At 37.7% G+C, this 13,549-nt stretch overlaps 2 protein-coding genes across 3 annotated transcripts in view; both read left to right on the top strand.

Annotated features, from left to right (window-relative positions):
* Positions 1–4,495, top strand: part of LOC107550829 (3-hydroxyisobutyrate dehydrogenase, mitochondrial-like) — a 10,262-nt gene extending 5,767 nt beyond the window's left edge. For both annotated transcript variants that reach the window (XM_016232215.1, XM_016232216.1), the window contains exons 5-8: positions 1,935–2,068; positions 2,160–2,236; positions 2,710–2,866; positions 3,455–4,495. In XM_016232215.1, coding sequence (XP_016087701.1) covers positions 1,935–2,068; positions 2,160–2,236; positions 2,710–2,866; positions 3,455–3,613 — 527 coding nt within the window. In that variant the 3' untranslated portion in view covers positions 3,614–4,495. The remainder of the gene's footprint in view (positions 1–1,934; positions 2,069–2,159; positions 2,237–2,709; positions 2,867–3,454) is intronic.
* A 1,345-nt stretch (positions 4,496–5,840) lies between these two features.
* Positions 5,841–11,945, top strand: LOC107550814 (homeobox protein Hox-A13b-like). The gene is made up of 3 exons (XM_016232192.1): positions 5,841–5,977; positions 10,370–11,044; positions 11,401–11,945. The coding sequence occupies exons 2-3, from the start codon at positions 10,417–10,419 to the stop codon at positions 11,640–11,642; spliced, it is 870 nt and encodes a 289-aa protein (XP_016087678.1). The 5' UTR covers positions 5,841–5,977; positions 10,370–10,416; the 3' UTR covers positions 11,643–11,945.
* Positions 11,946–13,549: the final 1,604 nt, after the last annotated feature.

Below are 13,549 nucleotides of genomic sequence, written 5' to 3'. Positions count from 1 at the left end.
GTGTGTGTGTGTATGTGTGTGTGTGTGTGTATATATATATATATATATATATATATATATATATATATATATATAAAAAATTAAAGCAAATGACCTCTTTAAATGGCAATCAATTTGTGTCAGAATTGACTGTTCAAGTCTAGTGTAATGTAAGGTACACATACTTTTCTCAGTGTTCAAATCTGTGTGCCGCTTATAAACTTGCCTGAGGTGTGAAAACGACCCGTGTTGTCACCTAACAAGAAATGTTTAACTCCGTCAACAGCTAGTTTGTGCTTTATGGTGATCCTCCTTTTTAATCAGGAAGTTGTTTCCTCTGGTCTTTGGGCACATAAAAGCAATGTGCTTCTAGTTTGCTTTCCTTAAATTGTTGCCTCTCATTTCATATGCGTCAGTGGGGTTTGGCTAACATACCGTTGGACCCGCTCTTGGTTTGTGAAACAGTCATAAGAAATCCACAGACCTGCTCGTTCTCTTTACTTGGACCCTCCAGACATTATTCTCGGCTCCGTGTTAGCGCCTGTGAAGGAGGCTTAATGAAACGTGAGCCACAACAAACTGTCCCTGACGTCATGCACGTCTGTGTTCACAGCAGATGGTGAAGTGCTTGTGTGTTTATAGAACTTTCCTCTCAGAGAGTAATTATGGCACTTCGATGGTGTTACATTTTGAAGACACGTCCTCTCAATCCTTTAAACTTAAAGCAGGTTACTGGTATGATGTTGTGGAAACAATCACATTAGAGCTTTAGTCATTCATTCGTTCCGTCAATAATTCATGCATGTGGTTGCTCATTCTCTGATTGGTCATGTTTGGTCGAAACTCCACTTCCATTGTTATTGTTACAGAGGTCTTCTGTGGAACTTGAACTTCTATGTCAGTTTAAAGGAACACTCCACTATTTTTGAAAATAGGCTAATTTTTCAACTCCCTTAGAGTTAAACAGTTGAGTTTTACCTTTTCGAATCCATTCAGCCGATCTCCGGGTCTGGCGGCAGCACTTTTAGCTGTAGCTTAGCATAGATCATTGAATCTGATTAGACCGTTAGCATCTCGCTCAAAAATGCCCAAACGTGACTCTTCTGTAGTTATATAGTGTACCAAGACCGACGGAAAATGAAAAGTTGTGATTTTCTAGGCTGATATGGCTAGGAACTATGCTCTCATTCCGGCGTAATAATCAAAGAACTTTTCTTGCCGTACCATGGTGCAATGATATTACGCAGGGCCTGATTATTACGCCGGAATGAGAGTATAGTTCCTAGCCAGTGGCAGGGACTGAGGGACTCGTCAGAGTAGAAGATAAGCTCAGTGCACCAAAATATTGAGTTAGCCTTAATGAAAACCCAGTCCAGAGCATTCAGAACCTCAGACTGGGCAGAAGGTTCACCTTCCAAGTTCCAACAGGACAATGACCCTAAGCACACAGCAAGAGTGGCTTATAGACAACTCTGTGAATGTCCTTGAGTGGCCCAGCCAGAGCATGAGCTTGAACCCAGTCAAATAATTCTGGAGAAACTTGAAAATGTGCATTTTCTCCCATCCAACCTAACAGAGCTTGAGCGGTGAAGAGGTGAGGAGAAGAATGGCGGATAATTGCCAAATGGTGATGATCAAAGCTTGTCGCATCAAACAAAAAAAGACTTGAGACTGTAAAAGTGCTTCAGCGAAATATTTAGTTAAGGGTATGAATACTTACGCAATGTACTTATTTCAGTTTTATTTTTAATAAATTTACAAAGTTGTGACAATTCTGTTTTTGCTTTGTCAGTATGGAGTGTAGATTTATTTGGAAAAAAGTAATTTAAAGCAGTTTAACATAAGGCAGCAGCATAAAATGTGAATAAATGAATAGGGTATGAATACTTTCGCAAGGCACTGTGTATTTTAGATATGTACAGTATGATCTGCATCATTTTCTATATTTCTCTCAGGTGTTGGTGCTTCCACTTCAGGTAAGCTCACCTTTATGGTTGGTGGGCCAGAGGAGGAGTTCAATGCAGCCAAGGAGCTTCTGAGCTGTATGGGTGCTAATGTGGTGTACTGTGGCCAAGTTGGCACCGGACAGGTATAAATAGGATGTCTTTAAGAATATAGTGCCATTCTTAGAAAGGTTCTGATTTATTTCTGGTCATAATCTCTCTATTCCTTTTTTGTAGGCAGCTAAAATCTGCAACAATATGCTGTTGGCCATTGGGATGATTGGAACAGCGGAGACCATGAATTTGGGAATCAGGTGCAGGGCACAGTTGAATTACTTAAAGAAGCAGTTCACCCAACTATGAAAATTTGCTAAAAGAGTTACTCGCCCTCAGGCCATCTAAGATGTAGATTAGTTTTTCTCATCAGAAGAGATTTGGAGAAATGTAGCATCACTTGCTCCCCAATGGGTGCCGTCAGAATGAGTCCAAACAATTAATAAAAACATCACAATAATTCACAAGTAATCCGCATGACGCTAGTCCATAAATGAATGTCTTGTAAAGTGAAAAGCTGCGTGTTTGTAAGAAACAAGTCCATTATTAAGGCGTTTTAACTCTAAACTGTCACTTCTAGCCAAAATACGAGTACATTTTTCCAAATCTGTTCTGATGAAGAAACAAACTCATCTACATCTTAGATGGCCTAGGTTAAGTAAATTTTCAGCAAAAACTATGATACAGATGATTAAATGATACAACTGTCTTGTTACATTTACTTTTTCTACAGATTAGGGCTTGACCCGAAACTTCTGGCAAAGATCTTGAACATGAGCTCTGGCCGCTGCTGGTCGAGTGACACATACAACCCTGTCCCGGGAGTGATGGAGGGAGTGCCCTCAGCAAACAACTACCAGGGTGGCTTCGGAACTACACTAATGGCCAAGGTGTGCTTTGTCGTCTTTACATTTGTTTCTACCATGGTCTTCCTCTAGGCCATTATTATAATTATTATAGAAGCATGTTATATAGATTAGGAATAAATTACTAACACAATGGTAAACTAATAACCTAAATAGTTGATTAGTGAAGTCTAGTCTATTTTCCCACTTTTTATACTGGTGGTCAAACATTTGGAATAAAGAGTGATGTTTGAGAAATCTCAAAAATGGTGGTAATGTTTATCTTTTTTATTTTTTTTACAATGTGAATATATTTTCCTGTGATGGCAAAGCTGAAATTTGAATATGCTGATTTCCTGCTCAATAAACATTTATTATGTACTGCTACCACTGATACATTCCTACACAATCATGCTATAGTCACATTTTCCACTGTTGTTAAACATTGTGGGGGGGTTTTAAAACTGCATGTTACGTTTGTAATGGTCTACTTTAAAATTGCCTCGAGCCCCTCTATTCTGTTCGAACTAGCCTTTTTTTTTTTCTTTTTTTTTTTTATGCAAAAATGCAGTAATTTTTCAAATTTGCAGTTATGCATATCTCTTAATGACATTTACTGCAATTTATCCTCAGGATCTGGGACTTGCTCAGAATACAGCAACTAACACAAAGACACCAGTGCCGTTGGGCTCTCTGGCCCATCAGATTTACCGTATGATGTGCGCACGCGGCTACGCCAGCAAAGACTTCTCATCTGTCTTCCAGTTCCTTCGAGAAGAGGAGGGCCAGTAGAAGGCAACACTCTGCCCCTTCTGCAGCCTTACCCAGCACTGCCTGCCTTTCACACGACCTGACATGCAAAAATTTGACCCAAATATGTGATTTCATTGGCATGCATGTGCTGGGAGCGATACATGAGTGAGAGAGTGAATGAATACATATGTAGATTGGATGATAGTGGGAAAGATGTGTGTTTATTTTGTTAGTGTGTGTAGCATTTGAGACTGAGTTTCTGTTGTAATCATGTTACTTTTGTGGGCCCACTCATGTACAATTGGTAATCCACCAATCAGTTGATAAGATGCTGTGAATTTAATGTTTGTTCTGATTTTTTTTTTCTTGCCTTCGTTGGTGTTCTGCAGGCTAACTAAAGATTATAAATGTATAATTTCATTCTCACCAACCACAAACACGCAAGACTCAGATCAGCCGTTACACTCCATTTCTTTTCAAATGTACAATTTTAATTTTTGTGTTCTTCATGTATCTGTTGAGTCAAATTTGCTGTTAATGATGTTGGATCTACATGTTGTATTCATGTATGATTAAACACCTGGAAATTAAAGCCGGAAATATCTGTATCTTTGATGTTAGGACATCAAATGTGCGTATTGATACACGTTTATATAACCTTTGTTATTCAATTGTACATAATCCTGGAAAATGAAGTGGTATTGTCAGGGTACTAAGCCAGGTTTACAATCCTATAGGTAATCATGATGAATGCGGTTAACCAGTTAATGATGCAACACGGCACATATTTTTACCTGGTCTCCTCCCTCTTTCCAAGGTCACACAGTGGAATGTTTTTTGATGCTTCTTTATGAAGCCTCACCTTGAGTTCAGTGGCATGTAACATGCACAATAAACGTGAGTCATCTACAAATCTTTTACACATCAAGGAAATTATATTTTAGTTTCATGTTCTCATTGTTAGATGGGAGGGGATAATTCGCCCACAAATAATAATTCTGTCATTATTTACTCTTATGTTGTCCAAACCGTTTTTTTCTTGTAGAACACAAAAGATCTTTTGTAGAAAGTGTTTTTTTTATCTGTACAATGCAAGTCGATGTGGATCAAAACAACATTAGACCCCAATGACTTTAATTGAATGGACAAAAAACACAAAATATGTGACCCTGGACCACAGAACCAGTCTTAAGTTGCATGGGTATATTTGTAGCAATAACCCAAAATACATTGTATGGGTCAAAATTATCAATTTTTCTTTTATGCCAAAAATTAGAATATTAAATAAAGATCATGTTCCATGAAGCTATTTTGTAAATTTCCTACCGTAAATATATCAAAACTTAGTAATATGCATTGTTAAGAACTTCATTTGGACAACTTTAAAGGCGATTTTCTCAATATTTTCATTTATTGGCGCCCTCAGATTCCAAATAGTTGTATCTCTGCCAAATATTGTCCTATCCTAACAAACCATACATCAATGGAAAGTTTATTTATTCAGCTTTCAGATGTTGTACAAATCTCAATTTCAAAAAATTGACCCTTATGATTGGTTTTGTGGTCCAGGGTCACATGTCTTATTGGATTCATCTGAAAGAAGAAAGTCATATACACTTAGGCTGGCTTGAGGGTTAGTAAATCATGGGGTAATTTGGGTGAACTATCCCTTTTAAAGCTTTGAAATACATGGGTAAAATTGTAATGTAGCGGCAAATCATATTTTGTGGTCCAGGGTCACATATCATCTTTTGTATTCTAAAGAAGAAATGCATACTCGTTTGGAATGGCATGAGGGTGAGAAGATGCTAACAGATATTTCAAGATCAGGAACCCTTTAAAAATGATATTCAAGCAATCATAAATATGTAATTTCCTCTGTTTGGGTGCCCCAGCTTGCTTAGGTCACAGTTCCATGAAGCTAATGATACAGTCAAGATACATATTGTGAGGAACGTGATCAGGTTTGTCTTCATGACCTTCACTTCTCACTTTCTCTCTATTTTCCTTTCCCCCGAATTCTCCCCTCAGAACTTTGCATTGCTCCTTCATCTTCTCTCATTGTCTTTCGCCTCTTCTTGTCACACTCACTTTTGCTCACCTGGTTTCCAAAACGAGGGAAAAAGCAGTCAGCGGTATGTTTCTGATCTACTCACCAAAGAGCCACAGAGAGGCCATAATGCTAGAGGTCACATGATCACAGGACAAAGCCATAAAAAGTCCATTAAGCATGGAGGCCTAAGTGCTGTGTTGTTATCTAGTTGGCAGGTCTTACAAACAGAGGACCATGGGGTAGTTAGACTTCAGACAGCCCAAAACCCGGAATCCCATTCCGGTTTCACCCATTTAAAGCATCACGTTCTCTGGTCCCTCTGGTCATTGAGAAAAAATCTTTTCTCAGAGGTAAAGATTTTCTAGACCGAAAAATTTACCTTAATTGTCATTTTTATTCTGTGTATTCTAGTTTCTAAAACTATCCAACAGATGGGAACTCTTATATGTTACATCTGTGTGATCTCTGCGTAATTGAACATCGTTAAGTTTGCGCATTCTTTATGTAATTGTAATTATATTGTAATTTCTTCCAGGTAATTATTTCTGAAATGATCAATTGCTAAAATAGACAAGACATCCTATTCAAAGTCAATCTGTTGCTGCGTCTTGCTCCGTGATCTACGAGTTAACTCTCTCAAATTCTATTTAATGAATTGTTTGATTTGATTTTTCATTTGACAGAAATAAGAACAGTAAGTTTAATGTTTTATTTAATTGTTTGGACCTTGACACGAGCACCAGGTGTGGTCGAAATAGGATATGTGTCCTACTACTTGGATTTTGAGTATGGTGTAATGTGGCTGTTAGGTTTAACTACTTGAAATACAGCATGCCATCTGAGACCTCTGGATTCCCAGAACAGACAGGTTTGATAACTCAGAAAATAGAAACACGATACAGATATTTAGCTGAGAAGTCCGGTGTTTATTCTAAATAACTATGGGACCATCGATCCCACTCGTTGCATTTATATTTATCCAAACAAGCTTATTTTATTATTTTCACACATGCTTTAATTAAAAATCATTTATAGAAATAATTGTACTTGTTAATTGAGTACTGAGACCAGAGACTGAGACTGGGACTAAAAAACGGGGACCAAACTTTTGTTTAAAAAGAAAAATGTTTCAAAAATGTCTGTTAGAAAGTTCTTTCATTGATCACTTTTCCAACACTTTGTCTACAAAAACGTTTTATTTAGGATAAGCCTAATTAATATTTACGTCAGTGGAATTTAATTGTATCTTATAATAGCCTGGACATTAAAAGAGTAAAATCAAAAATATTTAGTCTTCGCTTTTCGCTGCAATGTTCATATATAACACACATAACAGCAAAATAGTCTTTCAGTCAAACTGTTTGGTTTCAGAGAAAGAGAGTTATGCCTATGACAAATGTTTGGACTATGAATCATGATGTGCCAATAAAACTATTTCTTCCACATTTTATTAAAACATTAACTAAGGTAATGCGATCTTTGCTTATAGGTAAAACAGACTAAATAGATTATAAATATATATATATATATATTCTCTTTTTAATGGTTGGGGTTAACATTTCATTCATGGTTGCATAATAAAGGTGGTTGGAGATATTTGAGCAGCACTGAGAGTAAACGGAGCAATGATTCCACAATAACTAATAACTAATAAATACTGGACATCGCGTTTCTGCTTTAAACCATCGAAGTTGTGACATTTATGAAACATCTGCATTTCTGTTAATACAGTTTTATTCCAATGCAACAATAACCTCCAGAAAAACGTAGTACTCCAAATTCATTTTCAACTATTTAGGCCTATATCTGCGAATAATGTCAGAAAGGAGACATAGCCTATTTCAATATGATTTCATTTGAATTGTGTAAGCATAGGGTGAAGGCGATATATACATTGTTCTCAAAAGCCTATTAGATTACTGAATTAATTCGATTTTTCGTGCATTACAAAGATTTTTAATAATTATTGATATTAATAGGCTATTATATGTGCTCTGTTCATAAGCATTCCTCAAGACCAATGCCGTTCAGAATATATATATATATATATATATATATGAACATTTATATATGTAAATTTCTGAACATTTTAAAAGATGTTTACCCAAAACTGTGTCAAACAGCGTCAAACGAATAAATCAATTGGAAAGTAATTATAACCATAGTAGTTTCAAACTACAATTTTATTTACATTTGCAAACAAAAGCAGGCTACATGTCCGCAATATCAAGTATGTGTCTGAAATGAAGTGCATCTAAAGCCTACTGTGCAATCTTCTAACGTAATGCACAAAATAGGGTCTCAAGGCTTCGTGCCTCTCAAATATTTACTTCTATGAGCCTACATAGCCCACAGCAGCCCCTACAACTTTCTCTTCATTGGTTTTCGTGAGTGTATGTGGAAAACAAGATGAGTAAAACTGCCTGAATCTGAACCTGAAATTGAATGAACTCTATGCATTTCACTCAGTTCCAGTCCTTTGCTCTGTTTTTGAGAGGTTATTAGAGCCAAGCTTCGCTGTACCTTTTTTTGTTGGTGGTTGAAACCGTTAGGCTACATAAAGTCTTATTTCAGTCCATTCAAATTACAGACACATTTACAAAAAATTGTTTTGCTATCCACATATTTATCTGAATTATCCTTAACATCACCATTAATATGCTCTGTGAATTTGTAAATGTAAAATAGCATACCTATATTAAATGGTCCACATTTGGCCTGCTCACAAGAGGGGCTTAAGGGCTAAAGTAGTAGTCTAAAAACAGCACGACGGTTTTAGTCAAATCTTGAGGAAACGGTTGATTTTGAATGTTGAGGAATGAAGTAGCCTATGAACGGGCGCCTCTTTTATCTTCGAGATCAATTTAAAAATGCATTGGATCTTCTGGATGGTGCACCAACAATTCTGGCATCCGTCGGTTCACATGCTGACTTCGTGTTTTACACAGCTCGGCTGTTGTGAGAGGGTCGAACAACGCTGAACGTTAATAGCTCAAGAAACCTTAAAAAGATCAAATAGGGACTTGGCGCCTAACATGGCCGTGTTTGCACGCCACCAGCGAGCTTATTTCCTGTGCATACTCCGCTGGATAGTGAGCCTATAGCCTACAAACGGCTTTAAACTAAAAATGACATGATTCTTGAACAGCACTGTAGTTTATTAGTTTATCATTCCTCGGTGTGTGCATATAATAATAATAATAATAATAATAATAATAACAAACGTGATTTTGAATGAACCTATTATTTGAAATATTAAATATATCTCATCTATCTTAAGTGGCTGATATTATTCAACATTAAAGTGGCAGTTTGTGAGCTATAGATAAGGGACGCGGTGTTTCTCAGATATTGGTCGAAATATTATTGTCTGTGTTAAAGAATCATTCCAAAACGAAGGAGAATTATTCATTTAACTGCAATATGAAACGTACACATTTTGTGTTTGGAGTGATTAGGCTGTATTTCATTAGAAATGAGCATTTTTTGACCATGTATGTCATGGTGTGAGCTATGATATCCTCGTATATGCTACTCATAGGCGCTCATCCCGTGTGCTACTTTCAGAACAATAAAACTGACTTGAAATAAGATTGAAATAAATGTAATTATTTTTTAATGCATCCTATTACATTTTTATACAAGCACACTAAATACACTCCTACTAGATAAGAATATTTAGGCTATCTTTAAATAGCCTAACGTTTATTATTATACAAATAATGCAGTCTCAATATTAGGTATCTTTAGCTTCTAGCTATAACTCCAGCAATGCCAGACCTCTGTGCCAACGCATCAGATAACCAAAGCTGTAATGAAAATACTGATCAAAAGACGTTCATGCTGAATCTGTGGCATCACAAGCAATACCTTTGTGCTCCTGCTTACAATGAACCCAGAGATTTCCTGCCAGACTGTCCAGCCTTCAGTGACAACAAGGGCCCTGGCTGGACTGCAACTTTCACCTTGACCTTGGCCTCCAGCCCTGTGTAACTCATATGTTAAACGAGTCTTGCCAAATCGTGGGCTGGATTTCTAGACGTATAGAGTAATAAACTGGTGGTCATTTTCATAAAGTGTGATTTGTTATTTGACAATTTAATGGGCTCGAAATGGTCATTTGTATTACAGAGGCGGCTCACTGTAGCTGTGCAAAATTGTGTAGAGTAAAAAACACACAAAGAAAATAGCCACTTTAAGACTTTTTGGTTCCTTATTTAATTTTCACATCATCAAATGACTTGGAAGACAATAAAAAACAACGCTTTTCCCAAAAAATCAGCATGCGACTATGATGTAAGGTAAGTTTGAAACGCCACCAGATTAAAAAAAATGTCAAGCAGCCCGCGTTAGCTTTTTTATTACTGTTAATTGTTTTTAATAGTATATAAGAATATGATATTTACGAATGTTCAATGATCTTACAGATAAAGGCTATAGGCTACCTATATAGGAAGGTGCGTAATACTAGTCCCTTTGCGCAAATGGAATGGCACTTGGTTTCCACTTAAGCATAAAGCTTATCGCCAGAATCTTTATAGCAATTTTTGACCAAATCCCTCCACTTTGTTTCAGTTCAGTGCAGTATGTTTGTCTTGGTAGATCGGCGTTATCTCCAGTTTAGACGTTTATCAGCCTCTTTGCATATCACGTGCCTCCGCTCGTCCAATAATAGTTGGATCTTGACGCACACGGGACGCATGGGTATCTGTTACTCCTCTGATCCACTGCTTCCCTTTCAGTCTTGGGGAATTCTAAAAGAGCTGGTAGGCTCCATGTAGGGCGTGCTATGACAGCGTCTTTACTCCTCCATTCCCGCTGGATTGACCCGGTGATGTTTGTCTATGACAACGGCTTGGATGATATGAGCAAAAACATGGAAGGATTTGTGGGAGGCAATTTCGCTGCTAGCCAGAGCAGGAACCTTATTGCCCACCCGTCTTCTTTGGCCCCGAGCACAACCTACACGTCGAGTGAGGTGCCAGGATCGGGCATGGGGGAGCCTGTCAAACAATGCAGTCCGTGTTCAGCCGTACAGAATTCTCCCAGTGCTTCTTTGCCCTATGGATATTTTGGTGGTAGTTACTACCAGTGTAGGATGCCCAAGTCCTGCACGCAGCCCACCTCCTATGGGGAAAAATACATGGACACGTCTGTTTCTGGAGAGGAGTTCCCTTCTCGTGCTAAGGAATTTGCTTTCTACCAGGGTTACCCGTCTGGCCCTTACCAGCCTGTACCGAGTTATCTTGACGTGCCAGTCGTACCTGCGCTTAGCACCCATGCGGAACCCAGACACGAGTCTCTTCTGCCGGTTGAAACGTACCAGCCCTGGGCAATCACGAACGGATGGAGCAGTCCGGTGTACTGCCCGAAAGATCAAACGCACTCAAACACCTTATGGAAATCGTCTATTCAAGGTAATAAAAAAACAAAATCTGCTTTAATATCTGGGGGAAAAAAATATCCCACGCACTATGAATTTAAGTAAAAATCGAAGTGAACATAAAATTGATCTTTAGGCCTAATAGCAAGATTATATAATCATTTAAAGTGACATTACGCCGTGCATTTTGTATTCTCACTACTTCTCAAGATTGCAAATAGTTTTTATGTTAATATTTTACTCGACGTTTGTATACTGCTTTAAAGACATGTCATTGTGTTTTTATTTTCTGGTTTATTATTTGACATTTCTGACATGAACATCTATTTTTTTTACTTACTAATTACGCATTTGCAACCAACCTTCTTTTGGTTTTGATCTGACCCCTAGACACTGTGTCGGGTACCGATGGAGCCTCAGTGCGTCGAGGGAGAAAGAAGCGGGTTCCCTACACCAAGGTTCAATTGAAGGACCTAGAACGAGAATATGCCACAAATAAATTCATTACTAAGGACAAACGAAGAAGGATATCTGCTCACACAAACCTGACCGAGCGACAAGTGACCATCTGGTTTCAAAACAGGCGGGTGAAAGAGAAGAAAGTGGTCAACAAGTACAAGGGCATCAGTTAGGGTCTGAAAGAATGAAAAACTGAAATACCAAAGGGGTGTAAATGGAAGGACCTTCAACATTATTTATTCTGAAATCCATTCCATCATCTGTTCCGCGTCAAGAAACTATGCGGAGATGCGCAGGAGGGAAAATGTGTATTTTGCATCCCTGTGTTACTACATATTGCCAAGACACTGACACTAATAAAAGGCGAAGACACTGCTCAAGAACTGTGTACCCATGTTCACCACTTCATTCTTTTTAATCTTTAATGTAGGCCCTATTTGACAGACGTGGGAGCAATGTAAATTGAATTTTTTCAACAACAAAAAAACAGTGAAGTAAACAGACAAAACCATGGCAATTCGTGTATTATTTTATATTTACACATCAAAAAACAAATGTACCTTTTTAGACTGTGGATTTGCATGCTATGCTAATTGTACACTGAATTTACCCCAAGCCGTGACAGTTTCTGTTTTGCCCTTTTCTTTTCTTTTTACCCCATACGCACGTTTGTAAATATAAAGTCGCTTCCAGTGCACCTGCGAAATATAGTACAAATTCATTCATGTGTTACTGCAGAAAGTATGCAAATAAAACTCCCCATATTAAGTGATGTAGGCTAGGCTATTTCCATATTTGTATCTTTGTAATTATTACGAATGTCAACATTCTGCCCAAATATTGAACACAAATACATAAACAATACAAATGTTCATCGCAAATGATCAATTTCTTTTTAATGTTTTGATTGAATTCAATTTACAGAAAAGAATGAGTTAAATAGAACGATAGGCTACCAGCTGCTAAGAATGAGTGAATAATGGCTGCAATATTGTGTTGAGCCAAATCACAGATGAGAAGTATTCTACAAGAACCCTTTTTCTTGAGCGTAACGGTGCTGCCATCTAGTGGCACATATATACTCTTAAAAATAAAGGTGCTTCACGATGCCATAGAACAGGGATCCTCAAATCTGGCCCACGAGATCCACTTTCCTGCAGAGTTTAGCTCTAACCCTAATCAAACACACCGGAGTATACTAATCAGTGTCTTCAGGATCATTAGAAAATCACAGGTAGCTGAGTTTGATCAGGGTTGGAGCTAAACTCTGCAGCGCATTGGCCCTCCAGGGTAAGATTTGAGGAACCCTGCCACCTTTCTGTCTAAATGGTTCCATAAAGAACCTTTAACATCTGAAGAACCTTTCTGTTTGACAAAAGGTTCTTTGTGGCGAAAGAAGGTTCTTCAGATTATAAAAAGGTAAGAAAGAGATGGTTCTTTAAAGAACCTTTGACTGAATGGTTCTTTGTGGAACCAAAAATGGTTCTTCTATGGCATCGCTTGAAGAACCTTTTGAAGCACCTTTATTTTTAAGAGTGTATGTATTTGCCTTGACTTCCCGCAGTTGGGTCATTGTTCCTCATAGAAGTATTTAAGGAAAAACATCTGCAATCTATACGAATCCGAGATGTATGTGTTTGCGTTAATAAATAGCAAAGCACTTAAAAGTTTGTGTAATAATCAGTTTTCCGTAGCCTATTTTCAGTCATCTGATACAACGACAACTTGAGGATCGGATTCAAAAAGCAGGTAAAGTAGGGATAAAAAAAATCACGGTGTTTTGTGTGCTTTTTATTTATTTTGCCATGTAAATGAACCTACTTGAATATGAATCATATAGGCTAGTCAAAAATAAAAATTCGAACGAGAAAGAGGTGAGTGGAAGGCAGAGGAAAGCTACAGTCCGATATTAGTGGTAGGCTATTTATTTTCTTTTCCGTGAAGGATCTTCTTTACACCATGCTTAATTTATCCACGACCTAAATGCAGCTAAAACAGACTCCATATTTAGCTTTTAGAGGCTGATGCTCTCGGTCTGTTGTTTTGCTATGTAATTGCCATGTTGTGCCATGTCTTTCCG

Source organism: Sinocyclocheilus grahami, unplaced genomic scaffold (genome assembly GCF_001515645.1).
Source record: "Sinocyclocheilus grahami isolate Dianchi unplaced genomic scaffold, SAMN03320097.WGS_v1.1 scaffold408.1, whole genome shotgun sequence".
Taxonomy (NCBI): Eukaryota; Metazoa; Chordata; class Actinopteri; order Cypriniformes; family Cyprinidae; genus Sinocyclocheilus; species Sinocyclocheilus grahami.
The sequence above is the reverse complement of the archived record's forward strand: the minus strand, read 5'-3'. Positions and strand labels throughout refer to the sequence as shown.